The sequence below is a fragment of the Poecilia reticulata genome, chromosome 18 (genome assembly GCF_904066995.2).
Source record: "Poecilia reticulata chromosome 18, P_reticulata-male-v2, whole genome shotgun sequence".
Classification (NCBI taxonomy): domain Eukaryota; kingdom Metazoa; phylum Chordata; class Actinopteri; order Cyprinodontiformes; family Poeciliidae; genus Poecilia; species Poecilia reticulata.
Genome location: NC_088847.1, coordinates 23,170,039 through 23,189,216, shown reverse-complemented (window position 1 = coordinate 23,189,216; position 19,178 = coordinate 23,170,039). Strand labels below are relative to the sequence as shown.

Below are 19,178 nucleotides of genomic sequence, written 5' to 3'. Positions count from 1 at the left end.
ATCCTTAAAAATTACAAAATTAGCAAATAAAGCCCACCTGTGTGCCATTTATTCTAAATATAAATGACAAGATAAAACAAACACCAACAAAATGAAGACCAAGAAACGTAGCAGAAAATTGAGGGGAAAAGCTGTAGAGAAATTTTAAACGGAGCTGCACTAAAGCTAATTTTACTAAATATTTGCCAATGCAGATGAGATTAAACAATCTGAAGCCAGAAAGACAGGAAACAAAAACTGGAAAACCGGCAATGAAATGTAGAATCATAAATAAATCAAAGTACATTTTATCTCTTTACAAGCTTCTTTTTCATTTGAATAACGCTCCTAGCAGCTGTCTTAGTTAACACGGACAGGAAAATGCAACTTCCTGATCTACTGCATCACTCTCATTGGACAGTGGGTAAAATATGAACCTGCCAACAAGCTGCTGCTGCAGTCGAAGAGTGAGTGAGTGTGTGTGTGTGTGTGTGTGTGTGTGTGTGTGTGTGTGCGTGCGTGCGTGCGTGCGTGCGTCTCAGGAGAGAGGCAGCAGCGTGAAGATGCCAGATGCTTCAGTGCCAGCCAGGTTAGAAGTGTGTGTGTGTGTGTGCGTGTGTGTGTGAGAAGCAGAGAAAGTGAGCTGGTTGAAGAGGGGAGCTTGAGACGAGGGATGGAAAAATGAAAGGTGTGTGTGAGGCAGATGGTGAGTGGAAGACGGGTTCAAGTTTCAGCATCAGAACTACTCGAGTTAACGCTCCGCCTGTTTACCCCTGTGAGGAAACGTTTCACTCCCCCTGTAGCTTTAAACATCTAACCAACAAAAATGGTCATTTTGACCTCTTTTCTTTTTAGGGCTGAAATGATTAAACATAAGTCTTTAGTCATTAATCTTTTTCAGGAAAATAAACGACAGTTTATTTTTATCTTTAATTTTCTTTAAGGTCAAAATGAAACAGATGGGCTGAAATAAACACATACAACCAGAAGTATTTGTTAAATGTCTCGTATTAAGCTGCGCCTTGGCCACATGTTTTCTGTAGCGTTCAACCAGCTTCTGGGATAATTCTGGCTGATAAATTTGGCTTCTTGTCAGGACTACAAGGGTTCATTTAGTTCATTTAAGTTGGTAGATTTCCAAGTGCAGACTTGGCTTTTCACCATAGTTCACATTTATTGAGAAAAAGAGTAATATTCGCCTGCTTTATCCATCCCAAACCAAGTTTAGATTTTTACTTGGTGAACTATGTCCACCCTAAGAAACCCACAAAGAAAATTTTAAACCAGAGTTATTATTTTTGGGTTATCGCTGTGAGGAAAAAGCAAAAGTGAGGTTTTGACTTTCTTTGGAGATCGCACAACTATTATTTTTAAGCGACCACCAGTTTTTTATTTATTCTTTTAAAATAAAAATACAACATCAAGTTATTTTAAGCCACTTTCTCTGCTCAGCTTAAGCAAAAAATTATTATAATCACACAGTAAAACTCGCACATAAGAATTTATCATGCAGACAGATAACTAATTAAACATTAAGCTAATTAAACTAATTGAACACATGCTGAATAATTTGAGGCTAAATTTTGAGACAGTAGTCATGTGTTGCTTAGCAGCTTTAAGAACGTTTTAACATTTTATTTTCAAAGCATACAAAAGTCAGTTTTCACAGGGGTAAACGTTTAAACAACCCAACAAGCTAAACCTTCAGCGGTTGGCTAAAGCATTGGAAACGTTAGCTTAGCCAACGCTAGCTAGCTAACCGGGGTCAAATAACATAAATATTTAAATATACATTTAAATACTTCGTTTAATCTAGTATAAAAAAAACTCTAAAGTGAATAAATATAAACAAGCTTAATAATAAAGGATTCAGTTATTAGCTTACCTCTTGTGATACCCACCACCGGAAGTCAGCAGCTTCATTTACGGAAATGTGATGGAGAACGTGGAAGCTTCCGGTAACGGCTGCGACTGAATTTCTGTTCTTTCTTAAAAGTGACTCTTCTGTGGATAACTTCACGACAAAGATGTTCATCAACAAAGACAGTTCTTACCATAATATTTGTGTTTGTTTGTTTGTTTCTTTTTCTGTCTGCTTTTTTTCAGAAATCTCTTAAATGAACTGATGTGCTGGGTAAGCGGGTGGCTGCGCATGCGCTGCAGGTGCAGAGACAGAAGTCCTGGACTCGGTTGTCCCGAGTACGATTCCCGGTTTCTGCCCATGTGCAGCTTCCTTGTCCTTTCTCCATTGTATTTTCTGTCAATTTAAATATCGCTAAAGGAAATTAGTGGCATGAATATATTTGAAAGCATTTTTTTTTTTTTTGCTTATTAAAATGACTTTGTTCAAAAATAAATTCTAAACGTTTTGTACAGTCATCAAAACCCTAAAAACAAAGTGACTCAGTGGAAGTCAATGGGTATTTTGTCCACAAAGGTGTCAAATAGTTGCAAAAGGCACAATTATAGAATAAAATACAATAGATCTCAAAATTCAAAAGAAAAGAAAAAAGCAGGAGCACAAATTATATGAAAAAATTATATATATTTTAACTCTTTCCTGCAGCTACAGGTCCCCAAATGTTTTAAAGTTAACATTTATTATTGTTTAAATCTGCTAGCATGGATTACTTCAGTATCAGATTAGAGTACACACTGTTGGCATGTAGTAGCTATGAGTCATTACGTGCTTTATTCGGTATTTCAGACTTAAACAGGACATTTGGAACAGCATTTCCAAACTATTTTAAGGTTTTAGTTGAAGTTGCCAATTTCACATCATGTCATGCTTATAGAGGTAATCTGTTTAGATAGTTTTTTTGGTCTTTATCTCCATCTAGTGGCTTCACTGTGACACCGACAAAAAGAAAAAGGAGATTTTATTTTGGGACAGATTTCATGTGAGTGCGTCAGAAGAATTAGACCATTTTTTATGTATTTTTTTAAATATTTGATTTACCATCTCAAACATAGAGCCAGTGTTAAGCAATAAATATAATGACAGAACGCATATTAGATTATATTTATAGTCTAATTAGTAAACTTTTCTCACTTCCTTGGTAAAATAAATGTTGACATTGTTTGTTTAAACCTTCAGAACAAATCTCACACTGTAAATAAATGCAATATTTTCATCTTAGTAAGTCAAGAGTACTTGCAGACCAAGAAAATAATGATAATAAACAAGAAGTCTCTTCATTGTAGAGCCAAAACTTAAAAAGCATTATGCACTTTTGCTGTATTAAAAGAAAGTATTCTCAGTTATAAGAACAAAATTTGGGACACTTTTCTTTCAAAAAGCTTGTTATATTACATAAAAGCTGATTTGGATACAGTGAAGTTGGTTTTTCAGTAAAAATTTCCTTTTACTATAAAAGTTTGGCTGTGAAAAGTGTTGTATTTAACGTTTTCCACGGTAAGAAAATTATGTCTATAATAGTTTTATACTGATTAGAAATAAAAGTTAAACAAATTCGCATCTTTCTTGAACTGGAGCTGCGGGCCACAGAAATCAATCCGAGGGCCACAAATGGCCCCCAGACCTTACTTTGAACACCCCTAACCAAGACTTTGTCCCTATAAACTCCCAGTCAGGTTCCTATAGAAACTGCATTACCACAGTAGGACTGGGCTTTGCACCCAGTAAATACTTCTGCTCTCAACAAGGTCAGTAATCACAGAAGGAAATGTTCCTGTGATGTCACAAAAAAAACATCTACACACTCTCACACACACTCTCACACACACTCTCACACACTCACAGGCCCAAACATTAAGTGCTCAGTCGTCAACGCCGCTGCAGGCGGGTGAAGGATCTGCACTACTGGCCTACTTTTGAACAGGTCAGCTCTCTGAAAGCATCCAGCCACCGTGAAATTCATATTATTCTTATGGAGGACACACACACACGCACGCACACGCACACACACACACACACACACACACACACACACACACACACACACACACACACACACACACACACAGACACGCTGTGGCCTCATATAGATTTTTTCACATTCATACAGTTTTGGACACTACTGTACTAGTCAATATATGTTGAATATTTTAGCTTATTGGTCAAAATGGCCTCATTTCAGTGACATTCCTGTTTTTGTCTCTTGTTAGTTGTAAAGCAGTAACAGAATATGGCAGTGAAATAAATTAAACATGTTTCACTTTAACATGTAGTAATTAATTTGCTCTAATCTGTCAGTTATCCATAAGTTCTTGTGAATATTTGATTTACACAAATCAAACTGAAGAATATACACATTTTAGCATGAATGTATTATCATTATTGAGCTACATCTACTAGTTTTTTATTATAGAACATTATAATGATATATCACTCAATTTCATTCAATTTAACACAAATTTACGGTATTAAATGTAACAAAACAGTTTATTATCCTATGTTTGGACTGTAAGCTGGACCTTAGAAAGAGTTGCCAATAAGTCCAAGAAAATAAAAATATAAGGAAATGTATATCAAAAATATACGCTTAAAGAGTCTAAAGGTTTCTGCAGATTCATTAAATAAATCAGATTAGTGATGTAAGAAATACATACATAATAAGTAATAAAAAATTCAGTAGGGCAAAATTTCCATGTTTCTTGGTGGAGAATAAATATGGAACATGTCAAAAACGATAAATATCTATAAAAATCAATGAAAGAAATAGGCTAATGGCTGTCTTAGTTCGGGTTTAAATATATTTACTGATTTAAATTATAGGGGGTAAATGGGTTATTCTTATAAATTTACATTTAAACTAAAAGTTCATTTTGCGGTGCAAAGTTTACGTTTTTTTCCCGTAAAGTCTGATTTTCAGGGCGCCACAGGAGGAGGCTCTCAGAGGCTCTTCAGACTCTGATCAGCGGCTCAGGACAACATCTGCCGCGTGCCATGACGCATCCGGACAGCGCGCGCTCGCTCGCACAGCAGCTTCAGCAGCCGCGAGGATGACGAGGGTGAAGAGGAGCGCGTGAAGCCTTTCTCTTTCACTCTCGTGAAGATGGATTTACTGTCGTAGTTTGTGTTTGTCCTGAGAAAATCGGACGATGGGAGACCGACATCGGCGGACTCGAACTCTGGGAGGTCTCGCGACCAAGCCGCGGGTCTCCAAGGAGACCAAACTCCGGCTGCGCGTGATCTTCCTGGACGACAGCGAGCGCACGTTCGAGGTGGAGGTAAACACTAAATACCCTCATGTGTTTCAGCTCTGTAATAACTTTTATATATTTTTCTTTTGTTTTTTTAAAAAAAAATAATGGGTTGAAAAATTAAATCAGGATGATTTTTTCTACAATTTAAACCAGCAGTGCCAAACTAAATTAAATTTTGGGTCATATTAAGATCATAAATGTTTTCAAGGGCCGATTATACAAGAATGTACTGATGAAACCCATTAATTAATAGCTTCTCTGCATCAGATAAGTACTTCTAAAGTAGAAAGATTGATGTTAGAAGTAAACGAGTCACTGCTGTGTTTTTGCATTTTAATAAAGGAATTTGCATTTTTTTAAATTTATTTCCAGTAATGTATAAAAAAAGGCTTAAGAGGTTAAATGAAAAATGTGAAGAATGCGTCAATTTTTTTAACTTATTAATCAAATCATCAGAGTAAGATATAAAATAATCAGTTACTAAAATAATATCTATTGCAGCCCTAGTTTCTGCAAAATATATGTTTTCGTTGTCAAAATAAATACACGAGGGCGAAAATTCCACACACGTATTTATAAAATGATAAAATAAATAAATACAATTTTAATGTAGATTTTTCCTTTAAATGTCGGCTGTTAGCTGTTGTTTGATTACTTAAGCAACAGGATTATTTAGTGTATTTAGCTCTTTGGTCAGCAATGTTGCTCCTACAGCATGCGTTCCGTCTCCATGGTAACCATCCAAGACCTTAAGCGTTCCCTCCCACATTACTCCCTTAGGTGCTAGCTCTGATACGCACCACAGCATATTCAGGTTATATAAAGCAGAGCTGCCAGATGAGCATTAGCAAAAAGTTAAAAACAGCTTGAGAGGGAATAAAGTTAGACATTCAATCAGAAAAGGGATCAAGTGATGACTTCCTGTACTCTTGTAGCCACCTGATGCCTGGTCGGCTTTCATCCAGCCCATATGATCCAGGCCAGGGGATGAGGAGGAGTGGTGGGAAGTACAATTTTCGTGTATCTGCACTTTACTTAAGTAGATTTAATAATGATACTTTCTACTTTTACTCCACTACATTTTACAGTAAGTACCTGTACTTTCTACTTCACTACATTTCTACAAAACTGTCGCGTTACTCCTTACATCCAAGTCGCGTTGCTCTTTTTTTCTGTTAAAATGTGAAGTTCAGAGACTTATGGTGGCGCCGTAAAATTCAAGCAATAACGTGACTTAGTGTCTGTTGTCACCCATCGGCTCCACCTTTACTCGCACGCGGAGCTCCAGACATGCGCAGTGGTTTCCTCTGAGCGGGAGAAGATGTCTGTCTAATCGTCAGTAATATAATAGCGCTGCATAAATTGATATGGCGACATGTAAAATCAGCAGCGCTTCGCTTTCACAGACGGTGGGACTTCGTCCAACTTTTAGCCACTTGGAAGGAAAGCTTAAAGAAAGGTAAGCTATGTGGACGTGTTGCTAGCAAAGCTAGCTGTACAGAGACACGTTGCATCTGCCATGAAAAAAAGTGTGGAGGTGTTGACTGAGGTGTTGCATATATGGGACAACGCTGTGACCAAAGTGCAATATAGTGATATGACATTCAGGAACGATCCGATTCTTCTGGACGGATCTTTACTGATTAAATTTATTTAAGCTCCAAGTATTTAATATCAATTTTTTTTATGGGAATGTGGATCTTTCAGATCAATTTCAGAAGCAATTTTGATAGGTAAAACTTAATTTTTGTGTCATGTAGTGCGGGGTGCTGGTCTTGACTTGGTCTTGGGTTGGTGGTCTTGACTACAACTCTGCTACTGGCTCCTTGGTTGCCTGTCCTCTCCCACCCACCTTCTTTCCATCCCCTTTATGTTGGATTTCTTTAAAAATAAATGCCACTAGAAGCAAAAAAAAGTGAAGTTTATGCTATGTTAGGACAGGAGACAAGATGTTTCCATCCATGAAATTATGATGCATAGAATCACATATCTAAGTCTAAACTATGTTACAGAGTAAACTCAATAAAAACATGCTTTATCTGTGGCACTGTTCATTAAAATGGCACATTTCTGATGTATTAAAATGAAATACGATCGGTTCACTTAATGATATTAGTGATTAGGTAATCCATTCAGCAAGTACTTTTACTTTTAATACTTAAGTATTTTAAAAAGCCAGTAGTTTTTTACTTTTACTCAAGTACAAATGTTAATGTGGTAGTTTTACTTCTACTTTAGTACATTTTTTGAGTACTTTCTCCACCACTGATGAGGAGTAAACAGCGTGTATGTTTTTAAAACCAGCGGCGTCGCCTGCGAGGCAGCAGTGCAGTTTTAGATCCAGATTCTCAAGAGTGTGTATCCGTTTCAGCTCGCAGTGTTGTGTTTGCAAAGCAGCTCCATTTACCACGACCTCTGGGACATCAGTACAGGCTTAATGATAGGAGGCGAGAGGGATGAGGGAAAACCAAACAGCAGAAGAAGAATGGGTGGATGACGAGAAGTAAAAATAAAACAGTGATAAACACAGGTTATGTGTTTGCAACCCGTCTTTGTTTGTCTGAGCTCCAACATGGCCGACTTCACAACAGACGCACTGAATTTACGCCAAGAGAGAAAATCAAGTTGGTTGTTAACCAACAGCTTCTGCCCCGTTACAATAAATCAAACACAATAAATAACCCTAAACAAACTACAAAGCAACAGCTGAGCAGGTGACGACAGTTAATGGTTATAAAATTGACCAGCTAAAATTAACATTAATTATAACTGTTAAAAATGACATGACTAAATTACAAACAAATCCCTGAATATAAATGCCGTTTGTCTAAAATGTGTTAAAATATAGCACTTTTAAAGAAAACACAGTGTTACAGACGGCAACAGAAAAGGGGGAGGAGCTGTCGGTTACTGGTTGCTATGGTAACCACCAACCGTCAAGAGCAGCGCAGCACAACTTTTACACCAATAAATGTCAGTAGAAATAGCCATTTGACTAAATAAAATGAATCTGAAGCATAAATAAACCAATTTTGACAAACTTAACATCTATAATATTTTTAAAATAAAACCTTGTCACATGTATAAAGAGGATAATGAGAGCAAAACACACGTCCAGAAAGTGGAACTGGAGATGCAGCTTATTTTCTGTTGTTCTAATTACTAGTTTGAACTGCAAGAGTTGTAAGACCACTGCTCCTTCAATAACCTTTAACCGTTTTAAATGTGAGCTTAGAATCAGGTTTGTGATGTCAGAGACGGTTCTTAGAATCAGCTTACCTCAGAGATGTGCGTGTTAGACGAGAGGAAACAGGTTTTTTCCTCTGACCCCGATCCTTCGACCTCCAGGGCAAAAACACAATTAATGATCAGACAGGATGAAAAGGAAAAAAAGGCAGATTGATGTAAAGAACATTAGCAAGCTATGTTACATGTATGGGAGATCTTCTTATGGATGGCAGCTTTTTATTGTCTCAGAAACCATTAGAAAAAATAAAGATTTTTGGACGATACCAAAAATTATTTTGCATTTATGGCGTCTGACTTCTTTTATATCATGTTATATCTCAATTTTTTTTAAATGGATAATTATGTGAATGTAATACAACCTGTTCTGAATAGTCCACTGGTACTAAATATTGAAAACGTTCAAGCAAAATTATGTCAACATCCAAATGTCAGTAGGATTTTCCCAATAAAAAAGTAAAACAATCTATTAAATCACTTTTATTGTCAAAATACAAAACATAAAAACATCTGTACACATTGGTAAAGGGCTGGTAAATGACAGAACTTATCAGGAAACAGCTCTAACCCTACCCCGTCACCCCAATATCATAATCAGGCCTTGCTAGCATGCTGCTAGCCGTACTAGCTAACCGCTACGTTGCTGTTGTTTACCCTACTACTGGAACACTTATATGATTCAAGTAACATTTCATTTGTAAAAACTACTTTATATAAACACCCTGCAAATAAACAGATATCTTAATAGTTTATGCTTTATACATTTTCAAAAATAAAGCGCTTTACTGTAGCTAGCTGCTAACTAATTATGCTAACAAAACAAAAATGGTTTGGGTTTTTATTTCCACCTATAAAAGCATGAAAATAGTCTTGCTGCATTTAGCAAAGTTTAATAAATGGACATGACCAATCTGTTTATGAGCAACTTTTCCCTGGATGTTTAAAAAAACAAGGCTAACTAAAGGACAGTACGTTTTATTGTGCTTGTACAACCTACCTAAACTGTGCAGCAGATTTGAGGGGAAAATTGTCCAAATCTATTTTGTTGTAGTGTTTTACATGAGTAAAACCTGAGAGTACAAATTAGCAAATGCTCTACAGATGATTTCCCATCTTACACGTCATGTAACGTTGTTCCTGTCACCAACTGCTCCGAGGCTGGTCATTTGTTTCCAGTAATCATCACTTTGTCCTCTGATCTCTCTATAATCAGCAGCAACTCTTCCTCTTCCTCCTCCTCCTCCTCCAAGACAAGTTAATGAAGGTCTTCCAGTGAGCCACTCTGCAGAGTTAAACACCATGCAGCAGCCAGAGAAAACTAAAATAAACCTCGGCTGCTGGAGAAAGTGAACAATGCACAAACATGGCTTTTATATTTAGGCAAAATATAGATGTGCAGATGTAACACAAGCAGAAAAAAATGCATTTAAAAAGTTAAACTCAACTGTGAAGAGTCTATTTTTTTGGCTGAAAAGAGGTGTTAAAAATCCAAGCCATCCAGGATAAAACTGGAGTAAATTTGATAACTAAAAGCCCCATTTGCTTAATAAATAATATATTCTGCAGCAATTTGGAAGAACCGGATCTGCACAAAATATTGACTTACAGTTGTCTTCGCAACTAAAATGCACAACATTAATGATTATAACTGTTAAAAATGTAATATGGCAAAATTACAAAGCCCTGTACATAATTACAAAAAATATATTTTAAAATATAAAGAAAATGCAGTGTCTCACATTTGAGACACTTTAGATGAAAAACAAAAAAAAAAACAGAAATTGCTATACAAAACTGTCAAAACAGTAAAAAAAAAAAAAAAAAAGCTAAATGAAATAATCAGAACAAGCATCAGAAAACAGACTAAAATGACAATCACACCAGTAATATTTTAAATTTATCTTAGCCCTCTATACTTGATGAAATATTGTTTTTCCATCTATTATTGATTTAGGCTGTTTTCAATTTATCATATCATTTATCATAAGAATTTTGATTTATCGTTTTGATAAATTCATATTATTTTTAAAAACAAATATCCATATTTTCTCTCAATTAACTGCTACAAACATATTATAAACTCTCATCACGCATTAAGGCCTGATAATTAAAGTTGGTATATTTCACCAAAACACCCATTAAAAAAACTTCTCAATTATGAGAAGCCCAATTATTCCCCTTCTCTCTAACACTCATTTTAACTTCTGCACTTCTTTTGACAGCAAAATGTTTTAGGTGGAGATTTTTTCAACAAAGTTTGTGGACATCTGAAGCTGCTTGAGAAGGAATACTTTGGACTGGAGTTCAGACACCACAGTGGCCATTATGTAAGAAACACAAACTAACACAGACCCAAACATTTTAGATGCTGTTGAGTCTCTGAATAAGTTTCTGTTGCAGGTTTGGTTGGAACTGCTAAAACCTTTAGTCAAACAGATTAAATGTAAGTCATTTTCTCTTCATGTTTGAGACCACTGGGGGCATTAGAGCTAATTTTAGCACTTCAGGAACATAAAAATAACTAGTCATCCAGTTTCAGCAAAATTAAAAGCAGATTGTGAAGTTTTAGAGAAAATACATTTTAAGGCATTTCTATTGTTAATTGTATAGTCAGATTCCACAGTAAATATGACTAGAAAGAGTTGTAAACAGCTTTTTATTTTCTAAAGCAGCTAGCTAACTGGCTAGCTAGCTTGTAGCATGTCATTTCAGTTGGTGAAGTTATATGAAATCCTGGGAAGAAATATCAAGGGCAAGGTTACAACAAGTAAACAAATAAATTAAAGAATATTTTTGATAATTTTGGTTTTTTGTTCTCCATACAGCTAGCTAGCCATTAGCGCAGAGTTAGCTTCTAAGCTACAGCATTTTGATTGATGCTTTGGCTAGTCCTACAATAAGTGGCCTTTTACCACACACAATATGGTTATGAATTAAAAAAAATTAGGAAATGCCAGTTTAATTTTGCTCACATTAGCAATGCTTGTTATTTCAACAGCAAATTTAGCAAAAGTAATACATTTTCTCTCTCTTTTTTGTTATTTCTCAGACACCAATGACTTATTCTTTAGGTTTATAGTCAAGTTCTTCCCACCAGACCCTGGGCAACTAAAGAGAGGCCTTACCAGGTACAGTCTGAATCAACAGGAAGTTAAAATTATGAACATTAGCAGCAATTCAACCTTCTTAAATAGCTATGACTCAGGTTATGGTTAGCTCTCCATTGTATCCATATACTGTACATGTGTGAGGTCTCTCTTATGCTAGCAAGCATTTTATAAACAATATAAAATGCTTACAGTGAACAAATTCAAAATGCAGCTCCCACCTGGTTAACTGCTTTGTATGCGCAGGTATCTTTTTGCCTTACAGATCAAGCAGGATTTGTCCAACGGTAGTCTGACATGTAATGACAACAGCGCCGCCCTGCTGGTTTCACACATACTACAATGTAAGCATGAAAAGCACAAACTGAAGCAAACTTTAATTATTCACAGAAAATCTTATCCTTAGAATGGATTCAGTCAACATAGGAAGAAGAGCGTCTCTTTGTTTTACAGCAGAAATAGGGGATTATGATGAGGATCTGGATTATCAGCACCTGGAGATGAAGCACTACGTCCCTAACCAGGAGTATCTGGACCACAAAATAATCAAGCTTCACAAAAGACACAGGTATAAAGAAGCAGGATATCAATCTACTCTAAAATGTAATTTTCCTGGACAAAATCATTTCCAAAAACACAATACTGACATTATGCCTGAAATGATTAATCAGATTAATCGTGATTAAATGATTAATCAACTGGAGAATAGTCTGGAAAAAAAAGCCATCAAAAAAGTAATTATGCCAAAATTGGACAAAAAAAATATAAATTTTGCATTTAAAATAAAATCTTTTTATACTCAGAACTCTTCAAGTAGCATAATTTTAGCTTCACCGGGATTAAACTCCATTATTTTTTGCTATCAAATTACTAAGCAATTAATTTAAAAAATACTAAACAGATCCACCCTTCACTGTATTGATGCTAAATCAAATATAAAGAGCAGAGCTTTTCAAAATTTATAATTTTGAAAAAAATTTTAACTTAAAAAATGAAACTTTTTCATTCCTAATATAATGTGCTGTTTTTGTTTGTTCCTGTCCTTAGAGGAGCCTCTCCTGCAGAGTCGGACGTCCAGCTGCTGGAGGTGGCCAGGAAGCTGGACATGTACGGCATCCGGCCGCACGCCGCCAACGACGGGGAGGGAATGAGGATCAACCTGGCCGTCACTCACTCCGGAGTGCTGGTCTTTCAGGTAAACGCTTAGCGGTTTTCAAAATATCTCAACATTCAATTAAACTACGTCTTCATAAAGTCAGAGCCTACCACGAAGGGATTATTTTATCTCGTTATGAAGAAGAATTTGTTGAATATCTTGCAAAGTAAGCAGTTGATTGAATTATTTAGTGCCACAAACAGGTAAACATAGACTTTAAAATACTTGGTAATAACTAATAAAACACAAGACTTTGGAAAAGTTTTTATATTCCTGGAAGTTTTTATTATTTTGTGAGATTACAAACTATTGTGCACGGTCGGACTCTGTTTACTCTTGCATGGCATCTGAAGGCAATTGGTTGTAATGTGTTTTATTTATGGGTGTACAAGGGGGCTAAATACAAATGCAGGCCACACTTTTCAGATAATTATTCAATAACTATTCTTCCACTTGAAAATGATGCACCGTTTTCTGCTGCTTGGGCAGAAAACAAACATTTCTGACTAAAACAATACATGAAATGGCTTTAAATGACATCAAAACATCTTTGATCATAAATTGATGTGTAGTTATGCGGATATTTGTTTGTTTTTCATTTTTTTGCAGGGAAACACCAAAATCAACACATTCAGCTGGGCAAAGATCCGCAAACTGAGCTTCAAACGCAAACATTTCCTCATTAAACTTCACGACAGAGTTGGGGTGAGAACCTTCTGTATGTGTAATTTTTCTAGTGCTTTTCAGGTTATGATTGTCTTCAGGAAGAGCTGAACATTACGCTAATCTCTTTAAAAATGTTCCTATGTGAAAGTGATGTAGATATGTAGACTAAAGACTGACATTTGCGAGGAAACAGCATGTTGGAAACTGGCAGCAATGGTGGCCACCTGTTTGGATTCAGGAGAAACACGACAGGTTTTTATGCCAGTATGAGGAGGTTTTTCGGCTGCATCAAAATTTATACATTTTGCAAAATTGCAATGGAAAAACATTTTTCGCATCACACAAGTCATGTGACCAACACATGGATGTTACTACTGACAGAAACGACAAAGAGGAAGACAGGATGTAGCTGGAGGCTGATGGTGTGGCGTTTTTTAAACGACTGATCACATGAACAAACTGTTCCACGTGTGATTTTGGTTTAGTTTCTTATTTAATGAAACTCTGCAAATGCAAAATCGTGTTTTTTCTGCATTAGCACAATAATGACAGCTAGTTTTGTAATGAGATATTTGCACAAGAAACTAAACCCAATTTACTTGATGAGATTTTGTTTGCTGCACTTCAGTCCTAGTGTTGACTGATTGTTGGATACTATCAAACTACCGTCACCCCATTACTGACAGTTACTGGCTTAATGCCAACACATGCTGGGTGTTTTGGATGTTTGCAGTTCTTCTGTAGAGTCAACTTCCTAGATGCTGAGAACATCACTGAACAACAACCCAGGTGGCACAAACTATAAATGACGACACTGGAATCAACTAAAATCTTGATGGAATATTTATGTTTTTGAGGGATTTCAGAGTTAAAGTAGTTATTTAATGTTTGATTTATCAAAGCAATGTCTCCCGTCCATGCAGGCTTCCTGTAAGGACACGCTGGAGTTCGCCATGGCGAGCCGCGATGTTTGTAAATCGTTCTGGAAGATGTGTGTGGAGTATCACGCTTTCTTCAAGCTGGCAGAGGAACCGAAGCCCATTCACAAAACCCTGCTGTCCTGCAAAGGCTCCAGATTCAGATACAGGTACACCAGTGTAAACCGTCATGGATCCAGGTAATCCCACATGTTTGAACAGAACTCAACTGGACTTCCTGTCAGGTGATAGACTGGTGGTGTCAGTGTTGTTCATATATAAAATACGTAATAATAATTTAACCTTTTTGGTCCTTTGGACACAAAAATGTCTATTTTTAAGATTGTTAATTTAATATTCAGTATTAAGTTGTTGTTTTTTATAAATACCATCACTATTTTCATTTCTTTGAATACCTTGCAAATTTTTGTGAATTTGTTCTATTTTAAGCCTTTTAAATACCAGTTTAACAGTTAAAGTTATTTTATTTTTCAGAAAAATCCCAATGAAAGTGGATTTTTTTCCCCCTCATCAATATTTGCTAATCAGATTTTTCTAGTAGTCTGAATCTAGAAAATTCTTAAAATGAGTAATATTTCATCTTTTTGTTCAAAAGATGTAATTTAAAGTCAGTACATCAATAGTTCATTTTTCTTTTTAATCAGCACTGCAAAATCATAAAATCTCACCATGTATTTTTACCTAGTTTCTCATTCATGCAGTTACAAAACCAACTTAAAATTAACTCTTCAACAAGATATTTGAGCTCATTTTTAGTCAATAATTCTTGATTATATTAAAAATAAGGACCAATTCCACAGGCAAATTCTCACTTATAATTTTAGTTATAAGTGAACATTTGGAAATCCAGTCTTTTCCACTTTTCCCATTATAAGTGGAAAAGACTGCCAGTGGAACTAGTACTTATTTATAATCTATATTTAAGAATTATCTACTTAAAACAAGCTCGTATATCTTGCTGAAAAGTTGCTTTTAAATTAGTTTTGCCTTATTTTGAGTACACCAAGACATTTCAATAAGAAACTAGTTTAAAAATGATTGGTAACATTTTGTGTTGTCACAGTGCATCGCTGATGGATTGGTACATTTATAGTGTTTAAACAAACAGCTCCACCTAGTGGAAAACAATATGAAATCAAATTAATGTGATTGCAGAATTAAGAAATCTAAAACGATCAAATATTAAAGAACGGTTACAATGAAACAGCATTCAGAAATATTCTGAGATTGCAGAAGAAATGTTGAAGGATCACAGATTTATCCATTTAGATTAAGAAACAGATGAAAGGGATGAAGAAAATCAGAAACATTTACAATTAAACAAAATACATATATACCCTGACCATGTCTCATGGATCTGGTCAACCCAGTTAAAGTAATAAAAACAAAATAACCATGGTCACAGAAGAGTTAATGTAAGGTTATTGAAATTGTGAAGTACACCTGAGGCACCTGTGCAACTGATAATGACCAATATTTTATTTTTATTTTTTTGCTACCTTTCAGTGGAAGAACCCAGAAGCAGCTGCTGGAATGTATGGGATCCGGAGAAAAGAAACCGTCACGCTTTGAAAGGTGAAAATCAATCAGAAAAAAATATAAATATATATTTACATGACTTTTCCTCAAAAGTAAGGTTTACTTTTTCTGAATTTTAAATTTGGATGATCCTTCTCATAGAAAATACTTTAAAAGTAATAAAAACATTTGTATAGTAACTTAAAAAAGCAGATTTATAAAATAAATGAATGTTATTATGAAATATTTTTGCTCAGCATTTCACATGGCAGTGAAGAAAAAGGGATTTAAAAAAAAAAAAATCACTTTTGTTTTTTGTTGAATGTCCAGAACCCACGGTCAGTCGGACTATGACCCCAGACAGTGTCGATCTTCTCCGGATCTCCTCACTGAGGTTTCCAAAGAGGTGACCTGACTTTAATCTTTATTATATCACAACTTTATGAGACGTTAATAGTAAAATGATAAACAGAAAAAGTTAAACAAAAGACGTTCTACGTTCACACAGCAGGTCTTGATGCTTAATTGATTTGTGTGTGGTCGTTGATGCTACTTATTAAATGCGACCGGAATCCGACTTCTGTGCGACTCGCATGCGCAGGAGAACGTAGACGTCACCAAGTATTTTTGGTCTAGTTTCTAGAGATTATATTTTAGCACACTTGAAATAAGACAAAACTAAAAAGTAACTTTTTAGCAAGGTAGAGGAGCTTGTTTTCCTTAATACTGATGAAAAAGTTCTAGTGGCATTAGCAGATTGTCTTGTTGAAAGTGAAATAAATAGTACTGTTTCCCCAATTTTAAGGAATTACTTTAGAATAACTAATGATAACAAGTGGGTATAAAGCTCAGTTAAGTTGTGTTTTGCCTCCCCAGGTATACGAACAGACACGCCCGTTTCCTCGGACCACTCGGGCTCTGGCGGTTCACAGTAACGATGAAATGGACGTACGCCGGCGACGTCTAAATAACGCAGACCTCAGCGAGGGAGGGGCTAAACGCAGCCAATCATCTGTTGAGGTCAATCAGAGGCCACACTCCCTCGCTCAAGTCACCCCGCTCTCTCTGTCGCTCCACCAGTCGACCACTTCGCCGAAGTTCAGATCGTCCTCCGTGTCTTTAATGGAGGAGACGAGGGCGCATCGACAAGCTCAAAGGCTAGCGGGGGTCTACGCCAACCGCTCACGGCGCCGGCCCAACCCGCAGCCACATCCAGATGCCGCTCAGCAGCTGGTTCTTCTCTACCCCAACTCCCCTGCCTACCAGTACCACCCCGTCCTCCCTTCGTTTCCCTTCGTTGCGCCCTCGCCTCTAAACCGACACCACTACTTGTCTGACTATGTCGCCATTTCGTCGCTGGAGCGTTTCCCGCAGGTAGCGAGGCGGGACTATATGCCAATGGATGCCGGCGTCTCGCGGCCGGCTTTCTACCCCTTAGCCCACGATTCGCCATCCATATCGCCAATTAGGAGGAACTTTCGCCCTTGTGGATCAGGAGGTCTTGGACTGGCACGGGTCTACCAAACAGGAAGCAATGGAGGGAGGCTATTGGGTGTCGGACACACGGAGGCGGGGCATTACAGTGACGACTCCAACTTCTTGCCTGGGTTACCTCGCCGCGTTGCCAGCCAACCGGATGTCAAGTTTCACCTATCCAGGAGCGCAAACCCGGCCTTTAACCCCGCCTCTGAGTTCAGACCCTTGGGTTACTATCCTCACCTTACACGGCCCTCCAGACCCACTTACCTACCGCTCAACTCTTCGCCGCTGCCTGATCGGCCCGCCTCCATGTGCATGATCGGCGGTGCCGCAAGAAGCTACAGCGACTCCGATCCAGAGGTTTTCTACCCGTACTACTGCCCACCTCATCAGCTGGGGAAGATGGTGGGGTCCGCCGGGTTGGCCAGGATGAGGTTTTCCTCCGGAAGTCTTCAGCTGGACGAGGAGGATGAGGAGGAGGAAGAGGCTGTCGCTAAAAAAGAACCCAAGGTTGAGGTTGAACAGGACAAGAGACAGACCAGCGAAGGAGAGAAGGCAAAAACCCAAGCTAAGGTCACGCAAGTCTCTCTCTGAAATGAGAGACAGATGAGATCAAAGTCTCACCCTGCAGGTTGTATTTTCATACACATCAACTGTGGATTGTATTGAAGACACTAGCTGCGTTTCCATTAACCATGGAATTGTGCAAATTGAAATTACGAAAGTAAATTTGCTTAATGGAACACTTATATGAAATATTGTCAGTTTGGCCCTTAAAATATGAAAATTTCCACTTAATTGTATATTTTAGTCCAGCTGTTGATGTAATTTTTAAATATTAAATGATTGATACAAATACAAATTAATAATTTCTTGAACAGCTTATTTTTCACTTTTACTTGAGTAAAAATACGTTGAAGCAGCGCTACTCTTACTTGAGTATATTTGGCTACCCACCTCTGCCCAGGAAGCATTCTTCTTCGTGGTTTGTATTTTTGGGACAACTTTTAGCCGACTCCATCTTCAGCTCTCACATAACCGCAAAACCCATAAAAAGTTGTGTGCCATGTTGAATCCGTAGCCCTTCTGTAAAATGGCCGACTATAATTTCCCCAAAACGGCGCAAAGTGTAGCCGCTCCAACGTCTGAATGCTAATGCTAACGCTAGCACCACGGCTGGATTACGAATATCTCATGTAACCGTTTACATCCGTAACTGCCATGATTTTTAAAGACTTATCGCGTGATCTCGCGTATTCACGCGTGGTTTTAACATTAACGTAACGTAGACAAAGATTTGCGCTCATTTGTAATGGAAACGCAGCTAATAAATGTGATAAATGTTAAGGTGGAAACAAAATGCATTGTTGCCTTGTTTAGTGACACTTAGAAACGACTGATGTTTAGTAATTGTTTGATTCAATATATTCAATAATTAAGTAAAAGCTCGAGTTTTGATCATTTTTTTCTTTTGTTGATTGATTTTGTTGATTACAGTTGTGATGAATCTGGTTTCTAAAAGTGGTTTGTAGCTGATTCAAGGAGTTGGCAGTTTTCAAGATCAAGTTATCAAACATCAGTTTATTTTGCAAAAATATAAAATAAGAATCTGGGAAAGATTAAAGTTAAGTATTTGTGCTGCAACAGTTGACAAAAAGAAATCCTTGATGGTTGCTGCAGTTACGTTTTTCCTCTTCAGACTGGTAAATTTCACAGTATTGATCTACGTCTATTAAATAAAAATAACCGTGGTTGTATATTATATTATTAAATTTTGGATTTGTGTAAATTTGACTTGCTTGAATCCAAAACTCTGTCAGCGATCTTAAAATCTATAAAGTAAAAACCCATTAATTGTATTAAGACAGTCAAGACACTTTATAAACCTTTAAAACAAAAAGAGGTGAAAGGTTGTTTTTT

At 36.9% G+C, this 19,178-nt stretch overlaps 1 protein-coding gene and 1 long non-coding RNA gene across 3 annotated transcripts; one reads left to right on the top strand and one right to left on the bottom strand.

Annotated features, from left to right (window-relative positions):
• Window positions 1-4,845: 4,845 nt before the first annotated feature.
• Window positions 4,846-18,722, top strand: LOC103481235 (FERM domain-containing protein 7). 2 transcript variants are annotated; one of them, XM_081599811.1, is made up of 12 exons: window positions 4,846-5,172; window positions 10,617-10,721; window positions 10,795-10,837; window positions 11,444-11,522; window positions 11,748-11,845; window positions 11,955-12,069; window positions 12,549-12,696; window positions 13,267-13,362; window positions 14,247-14,410; window positions 15,768-15,836; window positions 16,110-16,185; window positions 16,656-18,722. In XM_081599811.1, exons 1-12 carry the CDS (start codon window positions 5,044-5,046, stop codon window positions 17,850-17,852), a joined length of 2,319 nt encoding a protein of 772 aa, XP_081455937.1. In that variant the 5' UTR covers window positions 4,846-5,043; the 3' UTR covers window positions 17,853-18,722. The 2 variants fall into 2 exon arrangements, with proteins under 2 accessions (XP_081455937.1, XP_081455938.1); XM_081599812.1 differs by lacking the exons at window positions 4,846-5,172; window positions 10,795-10,837 and adding an exon at window positions 5,791-6,607 and having other exon boundaries at window positions 11,466-11,522.
• LOC145548815 (uncharacterized) lies at window positions 14,144-18,308 on the bottom strand. The gene is made up of 2 exons (XR_014084810.1): window positions 18,216-18,308; window positions 14,144-17,751 (listed from the first exon to the last, which is right to left on the bottom strand). It is a non-coding gene; the product is annotated as an uncharacterized LOC145548815 (long non-coding RNA).
• Window positions 18,723-19,178: the final 456 nt, after the last annotated feature.